Source organism: Balaenoptera borealis (assembly GCF_965194805.1).
Source record: "Balaenoptera borealis genome assembly, chromosome: 17".
Taxonomy (NCBI): Eukaryota; Metazoa; Chordata; class Mammalia; order Artiodactyla; family Balaenopteridae; genus Balaenoptera; species Balaenoptera borealis.
Genome location: NC_138876.1, coordinates 25,229,325 through 25,245,266, shown reverse-complemented (window position 1 = coordinate 25,245,266; position 15,942 = coordinate 25,229,325). Strand labels below are relative to the sequence as shown.

The following is a 15,942-nucleotide window of genomic DNA, read 5'->3' as shown; positions in this document are numbered from 1 at the left end:
GGAGAAAGTCTGTGACAGTATCAGGTTTGGAGTGACCGGGGGAATCTGATCAGTTTTGGACAGGCTAAGTTTGAGATGCCTATTAAACATCTAAGTGGAGATATTGAGGAGGAAGTTGAATAGATGAGTCTGGATTTCAGGACAGAGAATTAGAAGAATGTAAATTTGAGAGCCATCAACACATAGGTGTTATTTAAAGCTGGAGACTGGATGAAAAGTATGAATAGAGTGAGTGGAAATAGGAGAAAATATTCAAGATCTAGCTCTGGAATACATACAAACAGAGATGACAGAAATGAAGAGAAACCAGGAAGAGAGACTAAAATGATCCTGAGTAGTATATTTATTAAAATGAAATTTAATAAAATATACAATTTTTAGATTAGTCCAACATTTTTCATGAACAGTTAAATAATTTTATAACTTTATTAAGGAACATTTGATTTTAAAATGTAAATGGCACGTATTTCAGATTTTATAAAGAAATAATGAATACATTTTAACCCAACTCTAATTTTTGGTCTGCAAATAAATCCTTCTCATCCTTCAGTCTACATGAGTATAATTAGGTAGCATTTTTTTTATAATGACATTCACCAATGAATAATAAATTCTCATAACCAGGAACAGTTTCCTTATATGACTGCAACAGAGACAGAAAATAATTTATGTCCAATTGTCCTGCTTTTTAAAACAGAAAACTCTAGATGACAGTGCTCACTGCTTGTGAGATAGCCTGTTTTATTCAGCCCATGTAATTTATTTCTGTTACCGTCTTGCTCTTGTAAGCATTTGAGGTTATGACATTGGGCATTTGAATCTATTAGTGGACTCAGATCCATCAAAACCTCCATCTTATGGCAGTTGGCTTCACCAAACTAGAGGATATAAGTATCCAGATGAATTTGAGCTGAGTGCAAGTGTGGGAACAATATGTTCTGGATATGCAGTAAACCCATAACTATATTTAAAAACAAGATAGCTAGGAAAAGGTACGAACAAAAGATAGGAGGACCAAGAGCACTTGTAAAAAGTTCATGACAGAGCAGACTTAAAGCCAATTTACCATATAACCATAGACTCGTTCCCCACTACAAAGGGTCTCGTGCATCTGATAAAATGAATCAAAACTGAGAAAAATAAGTTAATGATGGCTGTACTTAAGAAAGAAGGCCTCAGACAAAATAGACTTTAAACTATAAATGGTAAAAAGAGACAATGAAGACAGAAGGCCAAATAATGATGCTCAGATCACTTGAGGTATGGACAATAAGGCAGATATGTCTCAGTCCTTTGGAGCTGGCCCTTGGACAGGAAGAAAATAGGCGGGCAGAGACCAGTTGGTTTCCTAAAGCACTAAGGAAACCTCTCTGAGTGGGTCAAATATTATACCTTAAATGTTGCCTTCTATGTAGCAGTATTAGTCACAAGGGATATTCCAGTGACTAGAAATCCTATGGGATTTTACTGTGTGAGAAAAAGATTCCAGGATTTGTGGGTAAGGGCTGACTCTAGTTTGCATTGCTTGGTGCAGTAAAGAAAATCTAGTAGCCCACTAGTCCTTTGAGAAAAATGAGTAAAAGCACCATCTTACCTGTGTTTCAGGACATACACACACACACACACACACACACACACACACACACACACACACACACACACAGGTGAAGGGAGAAATAAATCCAAATGTACTTAAGGTTGCCCCTTCCCTCCTTATTCCAAATTTCTTAGAACCAAGGCTGATAGAAGCTACTTTGAAGGATACACGTGGGTGAGCCTGGCAATGCCCTCAGAGGTCCCTGAAAGGAATTCTGATCACATAAAAAGAAAGAAAACGAGTGAAGAAAGAAGGAATTCCAAGGGGAAAGATTCTTATAAGAAAATTGCACTTCCCTAGGGCTGAATTTACGGAGGACGCTCACAAGGTGCCCAATAGCTTCACAGCTTGGGCTGTGTGAAGAATAAATGAATGTGAGGGGACTACAGCAGAAGAGGAGAGTGTTTATGCAGTTGCTATGAGTGGGAAGCTTTGGTGGAGAAAGAGGAAGAAGGTTTTTAGGAAGATTTCTAGGTAGAAAATCATGAAAATCCCTGTGTCAGCCCATTAAAGGAGACCTATGATAACCATTCACACTATTCTTCATGGTTTTAGGATGTGTCTTTGAAGTCACCATGCAGGGACTGGCCCTAGATAGAGCCAGTTATACTCAGGCTACTGTCTAGGTGTGGGTGAAAGAGTCATTGATTGTTACTAAATTGAGTTAGGCAGACAGTTTGTGGAATTCAAAGTGAATGGTTTCAATGCTAATTATAAAAATTAATGTACTTTGTTTTCAATTAGCAAAACTGAAAGATCACAAGACTTTATAAAGCATCAAATCTTTCTTCCTCATGAGGAAATTCGATCACCCCATTCTAAAGAAAAAGGTTCAAATTTTCACAAAGATAGCCTAAATCTAGCCTTAGCTAATGTATCAGTGTTGAACTTCAGGTCAATGAATAAAATGTATAACCCAATTCTGTTAACAATTGTATTTAAGCTTTCCGAAATAAATCTAAGTTCAGCTATGGGATCACAGAACTGCAACATATGTGATTTCATTTCTCCCTTTTGGTTTGAAGAATCCTTATTCAAGGCCTATGGCAGACAAAAAGTTTCTTTTCACTTTTCTCAAAGATTTTCCACAGTATTAGGGTTGAAGACTGGTTGATGTGGGCGGATCACTAATTTGCCAATATGCCTGAACTTCTACACTGCTGTTACAGAGAGGAGTTGTGGGGAGAAGGCAATCTTTAATTGAGTTGAAGCCCCGGGTTTTCTTATCAAAACATTTTATAGTGACTTCCTTTGCTCTATAAATTCTGATTAAAACAAATTCTTTCTGTTTTCTAATTTTAACACACAGCAATCCATGCACATTAGCAATTTTTAACAATACATTTGATTTTGGAGTTTTTTGTGTGAAGAAAATAAAAGTAGAAAGTTATTTGTATTAATCAGAATACATAAACATGTACATATTTCACTATACAAAGTGTTTAATATGATGATAATAAAAAAGTTTTAGCTAAAATATTAAGCATATATTGGAAGCTGTGAGAGAGCCCCCAAAGAAAAACTATAATAAATAATAAGCAAAACTTTTCTGTCAAAATATGGAAGGTCTAAAGAACAAAGACTATAGGCAGAGAGAGCTTCCAGACATAATTCTTTGTGTAAGTGGGAGTGGCTATGTGGCAGCTTGGGGAATGGGGGAGGAAGTGGTGTGATTAAAAAAAAAAAGAAGGAAAAAAAAAAAAACTTAGGAAAAGAAAAACATAAGCTTTCCTCAGCTAGTCTCAGGCTCTTCTTATTAGTACCTAAGTAGAATTCAGGCAAAACTAAAGGAAATCTTTACAAACCTTAATTAGAGTCTTAGAAATGAAACCCACCAGAGTTAGTTATACAGGAGCTGAAATCAGTCTGCTTTATTGGGTGGAACCTGGCTCAAAACACAGCCTGGGATGTGGCAGGTAATCTGGCAAGTGCCACTGTACGATCGCTTCCAGCCCACTACCATTCTGCCTTCCCTGGCTCCAGCCTTATCCTTGGTGATGTTCCTACCTCGTGTTGGATCCAGAAATTGGCAGGTGAGCCAGCCAACTGCATGTAAATCCACTCACATATGAAGAAAAAAATATTCTTCTCCTTTGGGAACTTTATAAAGTTCTCTTTAGGATGTCTGAAGGGCCTACTGGCCTGTGCCAACTTAGTTCTGAATATTTTGTTTCACTTATTTTTAAAAGTTAAACACCATTCATTTTCATGGTGAAAAATCTCACTGAAATTGCTCTCTCAAATAAAGCAGCAATTCATCAAATGATTCGTTGATGTCAACCTCATTATTTTTACCACCCCACGCAGCTAGGCACCAAGCAGCTCCTAAACCAACACCCAAGTTAGGCAAGCGAGAATCCAACGAGATTCAATTATCTGGAGGTAGTCTCTGCCTGTCTACTGAAACTGTAAACAACTCCCAGTGCAGGGGAGGGAGAGGCTCAGGTCGTGTCACTTGCAAACTAAGGTGGCTTCCTGTTGCCACAGGATAATTTTTAATCTGCTTAGCACTCTTTACAAAGCATTTCATTCTTCAGAGGTCTCTGTATTCATCAAACCCTGTCCCTCTATCTTTCACTCCAGTCACATTGAACCAGGGCTATGCCTTCTGCCTGAAACAAACTTTTATCTCCTACTTTTCCTTCAAATACTAATGTAGGCTTTCCTGACTGATTCCCCAAGTCTAGGTCAGGAACTATGGTTAAAAGAATGAATGAGCTGCAGGGCAAAGTATGATGGAAAAAATTGAACACTACTTTCAATTTTCTCTTTTTATTTTAGTCCTGTATTGTGCAACTCCATTATGTTTTTTAAACATAATAGCATAGTCATAGCCATTGTCAAGGGAACCCCTACTAAGCCCATAATATTTGAGGTTTGGAAAAGAACAGTGAAGTCATCTAGTTCAGCCCCCTGATGTTACAAATGAGAAGGTGATTAGAAGAGGAGGGAGATACTAATTGAAGAGGCTAAGAGGAAAACTTAATTGCATGGTCTGGATTACTTCATCATGAGATATTATGAAAATGTTCAATTCAATGAAACTCAACATTTATAAGTAATAGCTGTATTATTCAATTAAGTCTGTTATATATTAAATATTCTCAATTTACCAGCTAGAAATTGAGAAAACAAAGGTTTTGGAAAGTATATATTAAATATTCTCAATTTACCAGCTAGAAATTGAGAAAACAAAGTTCCAATGTCAGTTTGGGCACAGCTAACAAGAATAATTGGGAAAGCAAGAAAAAGAAGAAACCACTTAAAATTGTCACCTAATCACTACATGGTGATCTACTAAAGGGTGTTTAATGGCTCCAGTTCATCTGTCTTAGTAAAAGTCCTTTTATATATTTTTTAATAAAATGTATATGTAACCTTAGAGTAGGAGAAAAATAGAATTCAGAATGTTACTTCCCACTGTGACAATTCTAAATAACACCCCCAACACTCTTATAGATTCTATATTGAAACGCTATATACTTGATATATTTTATCTTTAAGATGATCATCCTTCCTTCTTACCAATATAATTTGTGACTTTATGCGACTATGTATATTCAAAGATATATAGGTACTTCCAAACATTGTGTATGTATATATAGATATATAAAACACACATATATTTTGTCCTGAACTTTCTTGACTGCATTTTATTGGGCAAATCAAAATTGAAAAAAAAAATGTTTAGTAAACTATGCCTACAAAAATTATACATTTTAAATAATGGGTGCTTTAGCATAAATTTATTTATTATGATTAATAATAGTTAATGCTTTTTTAAAAATAAATTCAATTTATACCATGAATAGTTAAAAGACCAAGAAAAATATGACTGGAAACTATAAAGTGTACTCAGCTGTAACTATGAAATATATTAAAGGTACTCTACGCATGCAACCAATATCTACTGTTTATTAATGTGTATCTTTTAATAAGAGCTCCTTTTAAAGGGAGCTTCTAAAAGATTTCTAAAAATTAAAATAATAAAAATTAAAAAATAAATATTAAAAGTATAATTTAACTACATACTATATGTCTAAAGTATAATGCTAAATGATATTTTAAGATTACAAGAGTCCTGGTAGAACAATGAATTTCCTGTTACGGTTTCTAGTGCACAGTTATGATGGAATTGTATTTTTCACTGACCATTGTGCTTACCTCCACATCTTGGAATTGGTCCACTCCACATCACTTTTCCATCCACAAGAATACACGTAATTGTTTCTGTTCCCTGGGTTTTAATAAATCCTTCTTCGCAAATAACTGAAATCGAACTTCCTAATTGAAAGTTGTCCCCAAACCGCCTTGCATTGATTGGTATTCCAGGATCAGGACACTCATTATGTCCAAATGCTTGAGAACAGCAAAAAAAGAGAAAAACACACAAACTAGCAGTATGAGACAGACCCTTGTGTATTGGGGATGAGAAAAAATGATTATTAAAATGGTTATGCTCATTTCTAGAAAAGCCTTTATTTAAAAAAAAAAAAAAAATAGAGAGGCTCTCCTCTGACTATATCTGTTTCTCTCTGGTGTGTAATGGATGTGGTTGTTTTAAAATGTGAACTACACTCTACAATTACAAAATTTCAAAATAGAATTGTTTCTGCTTATTTCTTGAAATCATTTGCCTTATCTAAGCAAAAATATCCAGTATAAGCTGGACAGAATTCCAATTAATGTGAATACAGAGCAGGTTGATACAGAGTAGGTTGACTATGTCCCTTTGAAAACTTTTCTTGTGATTCGTTGTTTGGAACGAAGAGATCATCTCACAGTGAGTATTAAAGTGAAATGTTTCAATCTAGTTATGAAAGTCTTACAATTTCTCTATAATTTTCCATATATCATTTACTCTTTACCATCTAGGAAAAGGGAAAAGAGCTGATTCTTTTGCAAACACCATGTTCTAGGCACTGTGATAGGAGCTTTAGATATACTATCACCTCACTTAACATTTAGAATAGCCTGATGAGCAAAGTATAGCCATTTACTCTAAAGAGTAATGTGAGATTCAGAAAAAGTTAAGTAGCTTGCCTCAGATCATAGAGACAGTATTGAAATGGATTCCCTGGTCGGGCTTTAAATTTTTTCTTCACAACATATATTTTTTAATATTTATTTACTTATTCATTTTTATTTATTTATTTATTTATTTATTTTGGCTGCGCCTGGTCACGGGATCTTTGTTGCAGCATGTGGACTCCTAGTTGCAGCATGCATGTGGGATCTAGTCCCCCGACCAGGGATCGAACCCGGGCCCCCTGCATGGGGAGCACAGGGTCTTACCCACTGGACCACCAGGGAAGTCCCTCTCCACAGCATATTGTATCTTGGATTATTTGTCTCATGTCTCTCAAGAGAATGTGAGTTCTTTAGTTCAGGGTCACTATCTTATTTTACCTTGTATCTCCCAGGATGCATATTTAGCCCCATCCCAGCAAGTAGCAGAAGTGTAAGGACAATGTGCTTACTTAAATTTCTCATAGATTATAGATTGCATGAGTCCTATAAATTTGCATTATAAATGTTTAAATTAGTATAATATAAATGGAAGAATATTTAAAGTAGCAAAGTCTAAATATGTAAAACATATTTTAAGGGGTATTTACAATTTAATATTATATACATACTGCATGGGTACATGCAGTTATTTTAAATTTTTTCACTAAATCATCACTGTGATATTGTTCATAAATTATATAATTGTATTATTCAGTCTCCTCATTTTTAAGTGAAACAGTATAAAATAATATTAAGGTAAATTCTAAAATATATAAAATCGATTTTGTAGGTACACTTATTTCTAATTATTGTTTTCTGTTGTGCTTTTAAAAAGCTCAATATCGATTAAGCCTGGTTGCTCCTATATATAATGCCTGCTGGATAATTTTTCAGAAAAAAACATTCAGTAGGGAGCACTGAATATAAGAATTTGAATACAATGGTTTAAATTATTTACTAGAGAAACAGAACAAGGAACAAGAGGCATATTTCTATAATACCTTCAAGATACCATAAATATTAAAGTTAAAAATATTATGCATTTAAGGGAATTCCCTGGTGGTCCAGTGGTTAGGACTTGGTGGAGTCTGGGGTTCAATCCCTGGTTGCAGAACTAAGATCCCGCAAGCTGTGAGGCAAGAAAAGAAAAAAAAAAAAAAAAAAAAAAAAATATATATATATATATATATATATGCGTTTAAGACAACATAAAAACTGTAAATAGACCAATGTATATGTGTCTATATTTATACATATATATGAAATATTTTAAAAGGGACTTACAGATAAAGCAACCATTTTATACAGCATGTCTCTCTGACACATGTCACAGCTAATTCAACTTTAATGATGTGCAATTACATGTTGACAACTTATTAGTGACAATATTCACTAAGAGTGTCACTTTGAAAAGACAATAACTGCATTTTGTTATTAACTGACAAAGCTCAGCACTGAACAGTCTGGGGCAAGGGTGAGGGTGAGGGGGGTGCAGTGCTTTTTTAAAGAGCAGGAAATTAAATCCTATTATAATGTGACACTTAAATAACTCATCAAGTTGGTCAGAATCTGACAGAGTGTGGTAGCTTTGAAGAAAACAATAAAAATCACTAGCATTTTACAGCTTCAGGTAAAACATGTGCACACGGAAGCATTAGTATGTAAGTTTGTTAACTTACTAAGGTATTTTCTCATTTATGTGATTCATCTTTTTGCTATATTTACATGTTATTTTCAGAAAAATAATATTCATCCTTTTGAAATACAAAAAATATGGGTGATAGACAATAGCTAAATAACCTCGAAGAATTCTTAAACCTAAAGCAATGTAATAAATACAATAATAGAATAAGAATTGACAAGGGAATACTTCAGAAGACACCTAAACAACAACTGTTAATGTTTATTGAGTATTTATTAGGTATATATGCTGAATTATTTACATGCATCACCCTATTTGCTCTGATTAAATAAAATTCATATTTTATGGCAAGATGAAAATTTAAACATAAATTTTTTCTCTGCCCTCTTGGGCTTCTTCCTTCCTCTTTAGTGTGTATTGTTCATCTGCATTAACCAGACCTCCTTAGTAGATAACATTCCTTCTTAATCTCATAAGGGATCACGATGACCCACTACTTGCTTTGGACGTGCAGATCTGGATTGTGTAAACTGTTAATAGGTCATTTGACTATAACCCTTTGTCTCAAAAACTTACATAACTGTGCTTTGACCTCTAACAGGTGGAACAGTCCTCAGAGCTTTCTGAAAGATTGTCTCCCAGGTTATAATCCACAGGTTGGCTTGGAAAAAAATGTTCATTTCTTTCTTAGATTGACCACTGATTATTTTTTTCATCGACAGCTCCTTACAAAAACCCAGTATGACTTTATGGATGAGAATACTGAGGCTCTGTTATTAAACCTAAAAGTGTAGCAAAGTCAAGATTTGAATTTGCACAGTTTGACCTTAGAGCTGATATTCTTAATCACTAAGGTATTTTCCCCCCGTAGCATCTTTGCTAAGTCAGCTCAGTAACCTACTGTCCCAGAATTAGTGATTTCCTTCTCTGTGATACTTTGATAATTTTGTCTTTGGAATTATAACTCTGTGTTGTCATTATTTGTTTAAAATCCTCTACTGGTTTATGAATATCTTGAAGGAAGGATCTATCCCCCTTTTATGTTTGCATACCAATAACAGAGCAAAATATGTTATGTACAGTAGGTTTGAGATTATGCTTATAAGATTTAATAGAATAAGCTAATACATTGGTTGATATAATAATTATATTTGAAATATATCTCCTTAATATCAGGCCTCTCACAAAGAGAAATGACACAGTAAGCAGTAAAAATATGGTTAGAAATCAAGGGCTAAAAGACTGTCCCTGATACAAATTATGTATATGACTTATTCAAGTTTCCTATCTGTGGAACAAGAGAGCTGTTTTGTATGATTCCTTTCTAGCTCTAATGTGTAGAAATATGTTATATGGAAAAATTAAACTTACTGTTATAAGTGATGTTAAAGCCACGTCCTGACATTGAGTGGTCAGCTTGAAATTCCAATCGTAGTATATGACTATTACTAGTAAGATGAGAAGGCACCTCAGCCCCAGTAAAGGTTCCAAGAATTGGGGAGTCTGGAGAGTCTCCATCTTTAACAGCAAGGAAGTCAAACTGGGATTCCAGATCAAAGTCATTGAAAGAAAGGTGTATCCGACTCCCCGGATCAGAGATTATTGTCCAGATGCAATTTAAATTATTTCCATACCCTTCTGGATAATCAGGAGAAAGGACTGTTCCCATTGGTGCAGTAAAGTTAGAGAGGCAAGGAACTGTTAAAATAGGAAGATTATAAACAATAAATTTTCAAATTTATTATCTCAAATAATTCAAATTACCTCATTTTGCCATAGCCAACAATTATAATAATCAATTAGCAGTTTGAAAAAAATAATATTAAACAATATAATCTATCTTATAAAACAGAAAAAAACATGTTATTGTTTGCACATCATTAAGGAAGGCTACTAGTACTTTGAATTACTGTATGCTTAAATATGCACAAAAATATAATTGGAGTAATAACAGCAATTTATTTTGACATTTATCACGTCCATGTAAGAGTGCAGTGCAAAGTTTTAGTTTCTGTGCTTAAAAAAATATTGGAGAAGTATATAGACATTTCCAAAGAAAACAATAATGCTCACGAAATGACTGAAAACAAACACACACAAATATTATGTAGGTATTAACATAACTGGGATAATACAACCTGGAGAAAACTTGGAGTGAGGGCAGTAACTAGGTGAACTTCACTTCTACCATGGTCATGGGATGCTCTGATAGCTTATAACACAGATAAGGAGATGAATTAACACTTATGATAGCTGCCACTAGGGGCTAACGCTGGAAAAAGAACTAAATAAGAACTCCCATACCATACTAAGGTTAGTCTTTATTTCCCCTCAGATTTATTTTTTTAGCTTTTAAAAAATATGATTTAAAGGTTCACACAGAACATTTAGAAAGTAGAGGAAGGATTAAAAAAAAAGATCTATTACACAGAGGAAAAAAAGGTAATATATATATATTAGAAAACGTTTGGCCTCCACTCACTTTAAAAGTTCTCAGTACGTGTTTAAAAATGTTAAATATTTTTAAAATATTAAATAATCAACATTTTCAATAAAGGAATATGTGTGTTTTGCAGCACAAATTAAAATTCAGATAAAATGCAGGTCTTGAAAACTGCTAAATATTTTAAAAACCAGTTATATATTGAAGTAAAGTTTGTGCTAATGCCTTTGTAGGGAATAAAGGATTTCACAAATGAAAAGCATGATCATTATAAGTTGGATACAGATGAAAAGTCATATTTTAAAACAAGAAAATTATTTTTTACTTTCATGATTATGAGCTTATATGTTATCATTTGTAATCAAAACTAAATGCAAAATTTTCAACATTGCATTCACACCTGGTAAGCTGTATTTGTTGGTAATGAATATAGTATTTAATTTAACCTAAAAGTGCATCAACAGATAAAACAAATTATATTTTTGTTGCAACTAAATTGGAACGCTTTAAAGTATGTGAAGAAACACACTATTTTAATCCAAGCATATTGTATATCACAAACATTAATGAATTTTATTCTGTGCAATATAAATAAATGGCACTTAAGCAGGCATTAGTGTGAGCATCTACAAGCAAAAATAAGTTAATGCATTATACATAGAATATAAGCTTTAAATATTTTAAGTGTTTCTGATTGCAAATAAGCATATACTATCTTGTTAAAATAAATAAGCCTAATAGAATTAGCTCAGATGTATAATTTCCATAAGAAGTATTCTATCTATAGAGTATAAAATTCCACCAATAAAGTGTTATGAGGACATATGTAGACTATACTTTGCCATTACCAAGTGAACTGTGCTAACTTTATTTAAATCTGCAATGAAATTTATAATTTGGCATAAGCACACTTGTTAAAGATAATGTTGAAAAGTGCTACTCGTTCAAAAATAATTACACAGTTCCAGTTCTTTGCAATTAATTACAAAAGCAATTATATGCAAGGACAGGGTAACATATGCTATCTGGAAGCAAAGCATTTGGTACTCACAGATGCAGATGGGTATGTTTGCAGACCACTGGTTATTCTCTTGACAAACAATGGATTTCTCTCCAATTAATTCAAATCCAAACTGGCATTCGAACCTTAAAACATCACGATTAGAAAATCCATCACCTTCTCTAATTCCATATAAGGGTGTACCAGGATCACCACAACTTTCTTTTTCAATTTCTGTAAAAATAGATGATATGTCAGATTTCAAGGCTTTCAGGCATATGATATCCATACAGCAAATTTAAGAGATGTACACTCTCTATAGCCAAGATATTTCAGAGCAAAAGATGAAAATGTTCTCCAATCTTAATTTTCTCTTACTACTGTTATGGACATAATTTGAGGAAATGATCTTTAGGGAAAAATTAGTGCATTTCTCTCATTTGGTAGATAGGGAAACTGAGGTTGTTGGAGCTAATGCGGTTGTTCCTAACAGAACAATTACGAACAAGATTCAGATTTTCTGTTTGTACTACATACATACACACATATATATACATATGTATTTTCCCCAAATCTCAAAAACTTTTCTTATTTTTGTAATCTGTACATGATACAGGAAATCTTTAGATTGAAACCAGGACACAAGGTGATATTCTCTGCCTATGTGCTCCCAAAATGATCAGTGAATACCCTCCACACAGGATCTGCAACACTCCCTAGTACCTGTTGGTGGAATTACTTCCCCAGTTAGACTCCCCAAAAAGCTCCTTATGTCAGGAATCAATTTTGTATTCCAAATTACCCAGATATGTTCCTCAACAAATGTTTTGTGGATGAATTAAATTGAAGGAGGTTGAAAAAAAAAAATCTCTTAAGAGCACATTAAAACACCCTTTTGACATGTGCTCAAGGAAACTCCAAATATCTGGGATCTTCCTTGTGAATCTAGGAATGTCAGTTGCAGATTACTGTGGTAATTGTTTTGGTTTTTAAGTTACATGAACTCACATTAATACAGTCATCCTCAAACAACAGCAAAAAAATTTTAATTTAAATTTAAAAAATAAAACTTTGACAAAGTTACGGTCTCTCTTGACACTCCAACAATCACACATTCCTGGTTCTTCTGTAATCTACTAGCACCAATTTGTTGTGTAGCTTTCCAGTTCTTTACACATGTTTTTATAATAATACACATATATATGTACTATGTAATATAAACATCTGTATTTTTGTAAATGTAAAAATTCTCTTCACAAAATCTAGGTAGTATTGCTTTATATATATATAGTAACTTGTATTATAATGTCAATATATTCTATAACTTGCTGCTTTTTAACGAAACAATAATTTTGGAGATATTTTTGAATGTCCTTGTATCCTTAGCAGAAAACATAGTTATAATGATTTCTTTAATACACTGCATTTGATTTGATATTTGTTTTTATCTGTGTCATAGTGACACTGGTCTATCATTTTTCTTGTGCTGTTCCTATCCAGACTTAACACCAAGGGAAGAGGTTAGCAATTTTCCAACATTCACTAGTCTTTTAGACTAGTTTGTATAACAGGAAAATTGGATCCTTGAGTGTGACAATTTGCCAAAAATGCTGACTGAGTCTGGTATAATTTTGAGATAGGTATCTGACTACCATTTCAATATCTTCTAAGGTTATTTTACTATTAAAGTTATTTTTTTGGGGGGGGGCAATATTAGCAACTTATATATATGTTAGAGAAGTGCAATTTTCCAAAGTTTCCAAGTTAGTAGTTTAGTAGTAATAGAATTGTGTTACAAAATCTTTAAATATCGCTTTACAAAGATGTCATAAACTTTCTCACTCCCAGTGCTATTTATTTGTGATTAGTCTTCCAGTTTTCTTTGCCTCATACTTACAAAACATTGTCAAATTTACTAGTCTACTCAAAGAACCACATTTTGCTAATCAATTCTATTGTTTTTTTTATTTAAACATCTTTCGTTTTTATCTTTTTGGATTCCACCTTCAACTCTCTTTTGCATTATTTTGCTATTCTTTCTCCACCTTCTTTTTTTTTTTTTTTTTTTTAATTTATTTATTTATTTATTTTTGGCTGTGTTGGGTCTTCGTTTCTGTGCGAGGGCTTTCTCTAGTTGTGGCGAGCGGGGGCCACTCTTCATCGCGGTGCGCGGGCCTCTCACCGTCACGGCCTCTCGTTGCGGAGCACATGCTCCAGACGCGCAGGCTCAGCAATTGTGGCTCACGGGCCCAGCTGCTCTGCGGCATGTGGGATCTTCCCAGACCAGGGCTCGAACCCGTGTCCCCTGCATTGGCAGGCAGATTCTCAACCACTGCACCACCAGGGAAGCCCTCTCCACCTTCTTGAGCTGAAGTCTTAGGGTTTGTTTTTTTATTAGTTTATTTTCAGCCTTTCTTGTTTCCTTAAAAAAATGTTTTTTAGTCTATAAATTTTCTTCAGAGTACTGTTTTGATATTTAGACCTTTTTTTGTTCACTTCTAAATAGTCTATAATTTCCATTTTGATTTCCTCTTTAACTCATAAATAATTTCAAGGTGTTTTTAAATGTATGGGTCTAGGCTATCATTTTGCTGCTGATTTCTAATGTTATTGCTTTAGTATTCAGTATAAGTATATCCAGCCTCACAGAGGATAAATCAGTAAAATATATTCAATTCAATTTGCTATATTTGTCAAATTGAAATTATATGACCTTAATTAATTTTGTCTACCCTCTCTGACAATTTCTAAAAGAACTGTGTTAGAAACTTGCACAAGCCTCTTAGACAGCCTCATCCACCAGAGGACAGACAGCAGAAGCAAGAAGAACTACAGTCCTGCAGCCTGTGGAACAAAAACCACATTCACAGAAAGATAGACAAGATGAAAAGGTAGAGGGCTATGTACCAGATGAAGGAACAAGATAAAACCCCAGGAAAACAACTAAATGAAGTGGAGATAGGCAACATTCAAGAAAAAGAATTCAGAATAATGATAGTGAAGATGATCCAGGACCTTGGAAAAAGAATGGAGGCAAACATTGAGAAGATGCAAGAAATGTTTAACAAAGATCTAGAAGAATTAAAGAACAAACAAACAGAGATGAACAATACAATAAATGAAATGAAAAATACACGAGAAGGAATCAATAAAAGAATAACTGAGGCAGAAGAACGGATAAGTGACCTGGAAGACAGAATGGTGGAATTCACCGATGCAGAACAGAATAAAGAAAAAAGAATGAAAAGAAATGAAGACAGCCTAAGAGACCTCTGGGACAACATTAAATGCAACAACATTTGCATTATAGGGGTCCAAGAAGGAGAAGAGAGAGAGAAAGGACCTGAGAAAATATTTGAAGAGATTATAGTCGAAAACTTCCCTAACATGGGAAAGGAAATAGCCACCCAAGTCCAGGAAGCGCAGAGAGTCCCATACAGGATAAACCTAAGGAGAAACACGCCGAGACACATAGTAATCAAATAGGCAAAAATTAAAGACAAAGAAAAATTATTGAAAGCTGCAAGGGAAAATCAACAAATAACATACAAGGGAACTCCCATAAGGTTAACAGCTGATGTCTCAGCAGAAACTCTACAAGCCACAAGGGAGTGGCATGACATATTTAAAGTGATGAAAGGGAAGAACCTACAACCGAGATTACTCTACCTGGCAAGGATCTCACTCAGATTCGATGGAGAAATCAAAAGCTTTACAGACAAGTAAAAGCTAAGAGAATTGAGCACCACCAAACCAGCTCTACAACAAATGCTAAAGGAACTTCTCTAAGTGGGAAACACAAGAGAAGAAAAGGACCTACAAAAACAAACCAAAAAACAAAACAATTAAGAAAATGGTCACAGGAACATACATACCGATAATTACCTTAAATGTGAATGGATTAAATGCTCCAACCAAAAGACAGAGGCTCACTGAATGGATGCAAAAACAAGACCCATATATATGCTGTCTACAAGAGACCCACTTCAGACCTGGGACACATACAGAGTGAAAGTGAGGGGATGGAAAAAGATATTCCATGAAAATGGAAATCAAAAGAAAGCTGGAGTAGCAATACTCATATCAGACAAAACAGACTTTAAAATAAAGAATGTTACAAGAGACAAGGAAGGACACTACATGATGATCAAGGGATCAATCCAAGAAGAAGATGTAACAATTATAAATATATAGGCACCCAACATAGGAGCACCTCAATACATAAGGCAACTGTTAACAGCTATAAAGGA

General features: G+C 34.1%; 1 protein-coding gene across 2 annotated transcripts in view; it reads right to left on the bottom strand.

Annotated features, from left to right (window-relative positions):
- CSMD3 (CUB and Sushi multiple domains 3) overlaps positions 1–15,942 on the bottom strand; it is a 1,186,187-nt gene that overhangs the window by 440,288 nt on the left and 729,957 nt on the right. For both annotated transcript variants that reach the window (XM_082364543.1, XM_082364544.1), the window contains 3 exons: positions 11,744–11,926; positions 9,621–9,947; positions 5,762–5,956 (listed from right to left, as the gene is read on the bottom strand). In XM_082364543.1, coding sequence (XP_082220669.1) covers positions 5,762–5,956; positions 9,621–9,947; positions 11,744–11,926 — 705 coding nt within the window. The remainder of the gene's footprint in view (positions 1–5,761; positions 5,957–9,620; positions 9,948–11,743; positions 11,927–15,942) is intronic.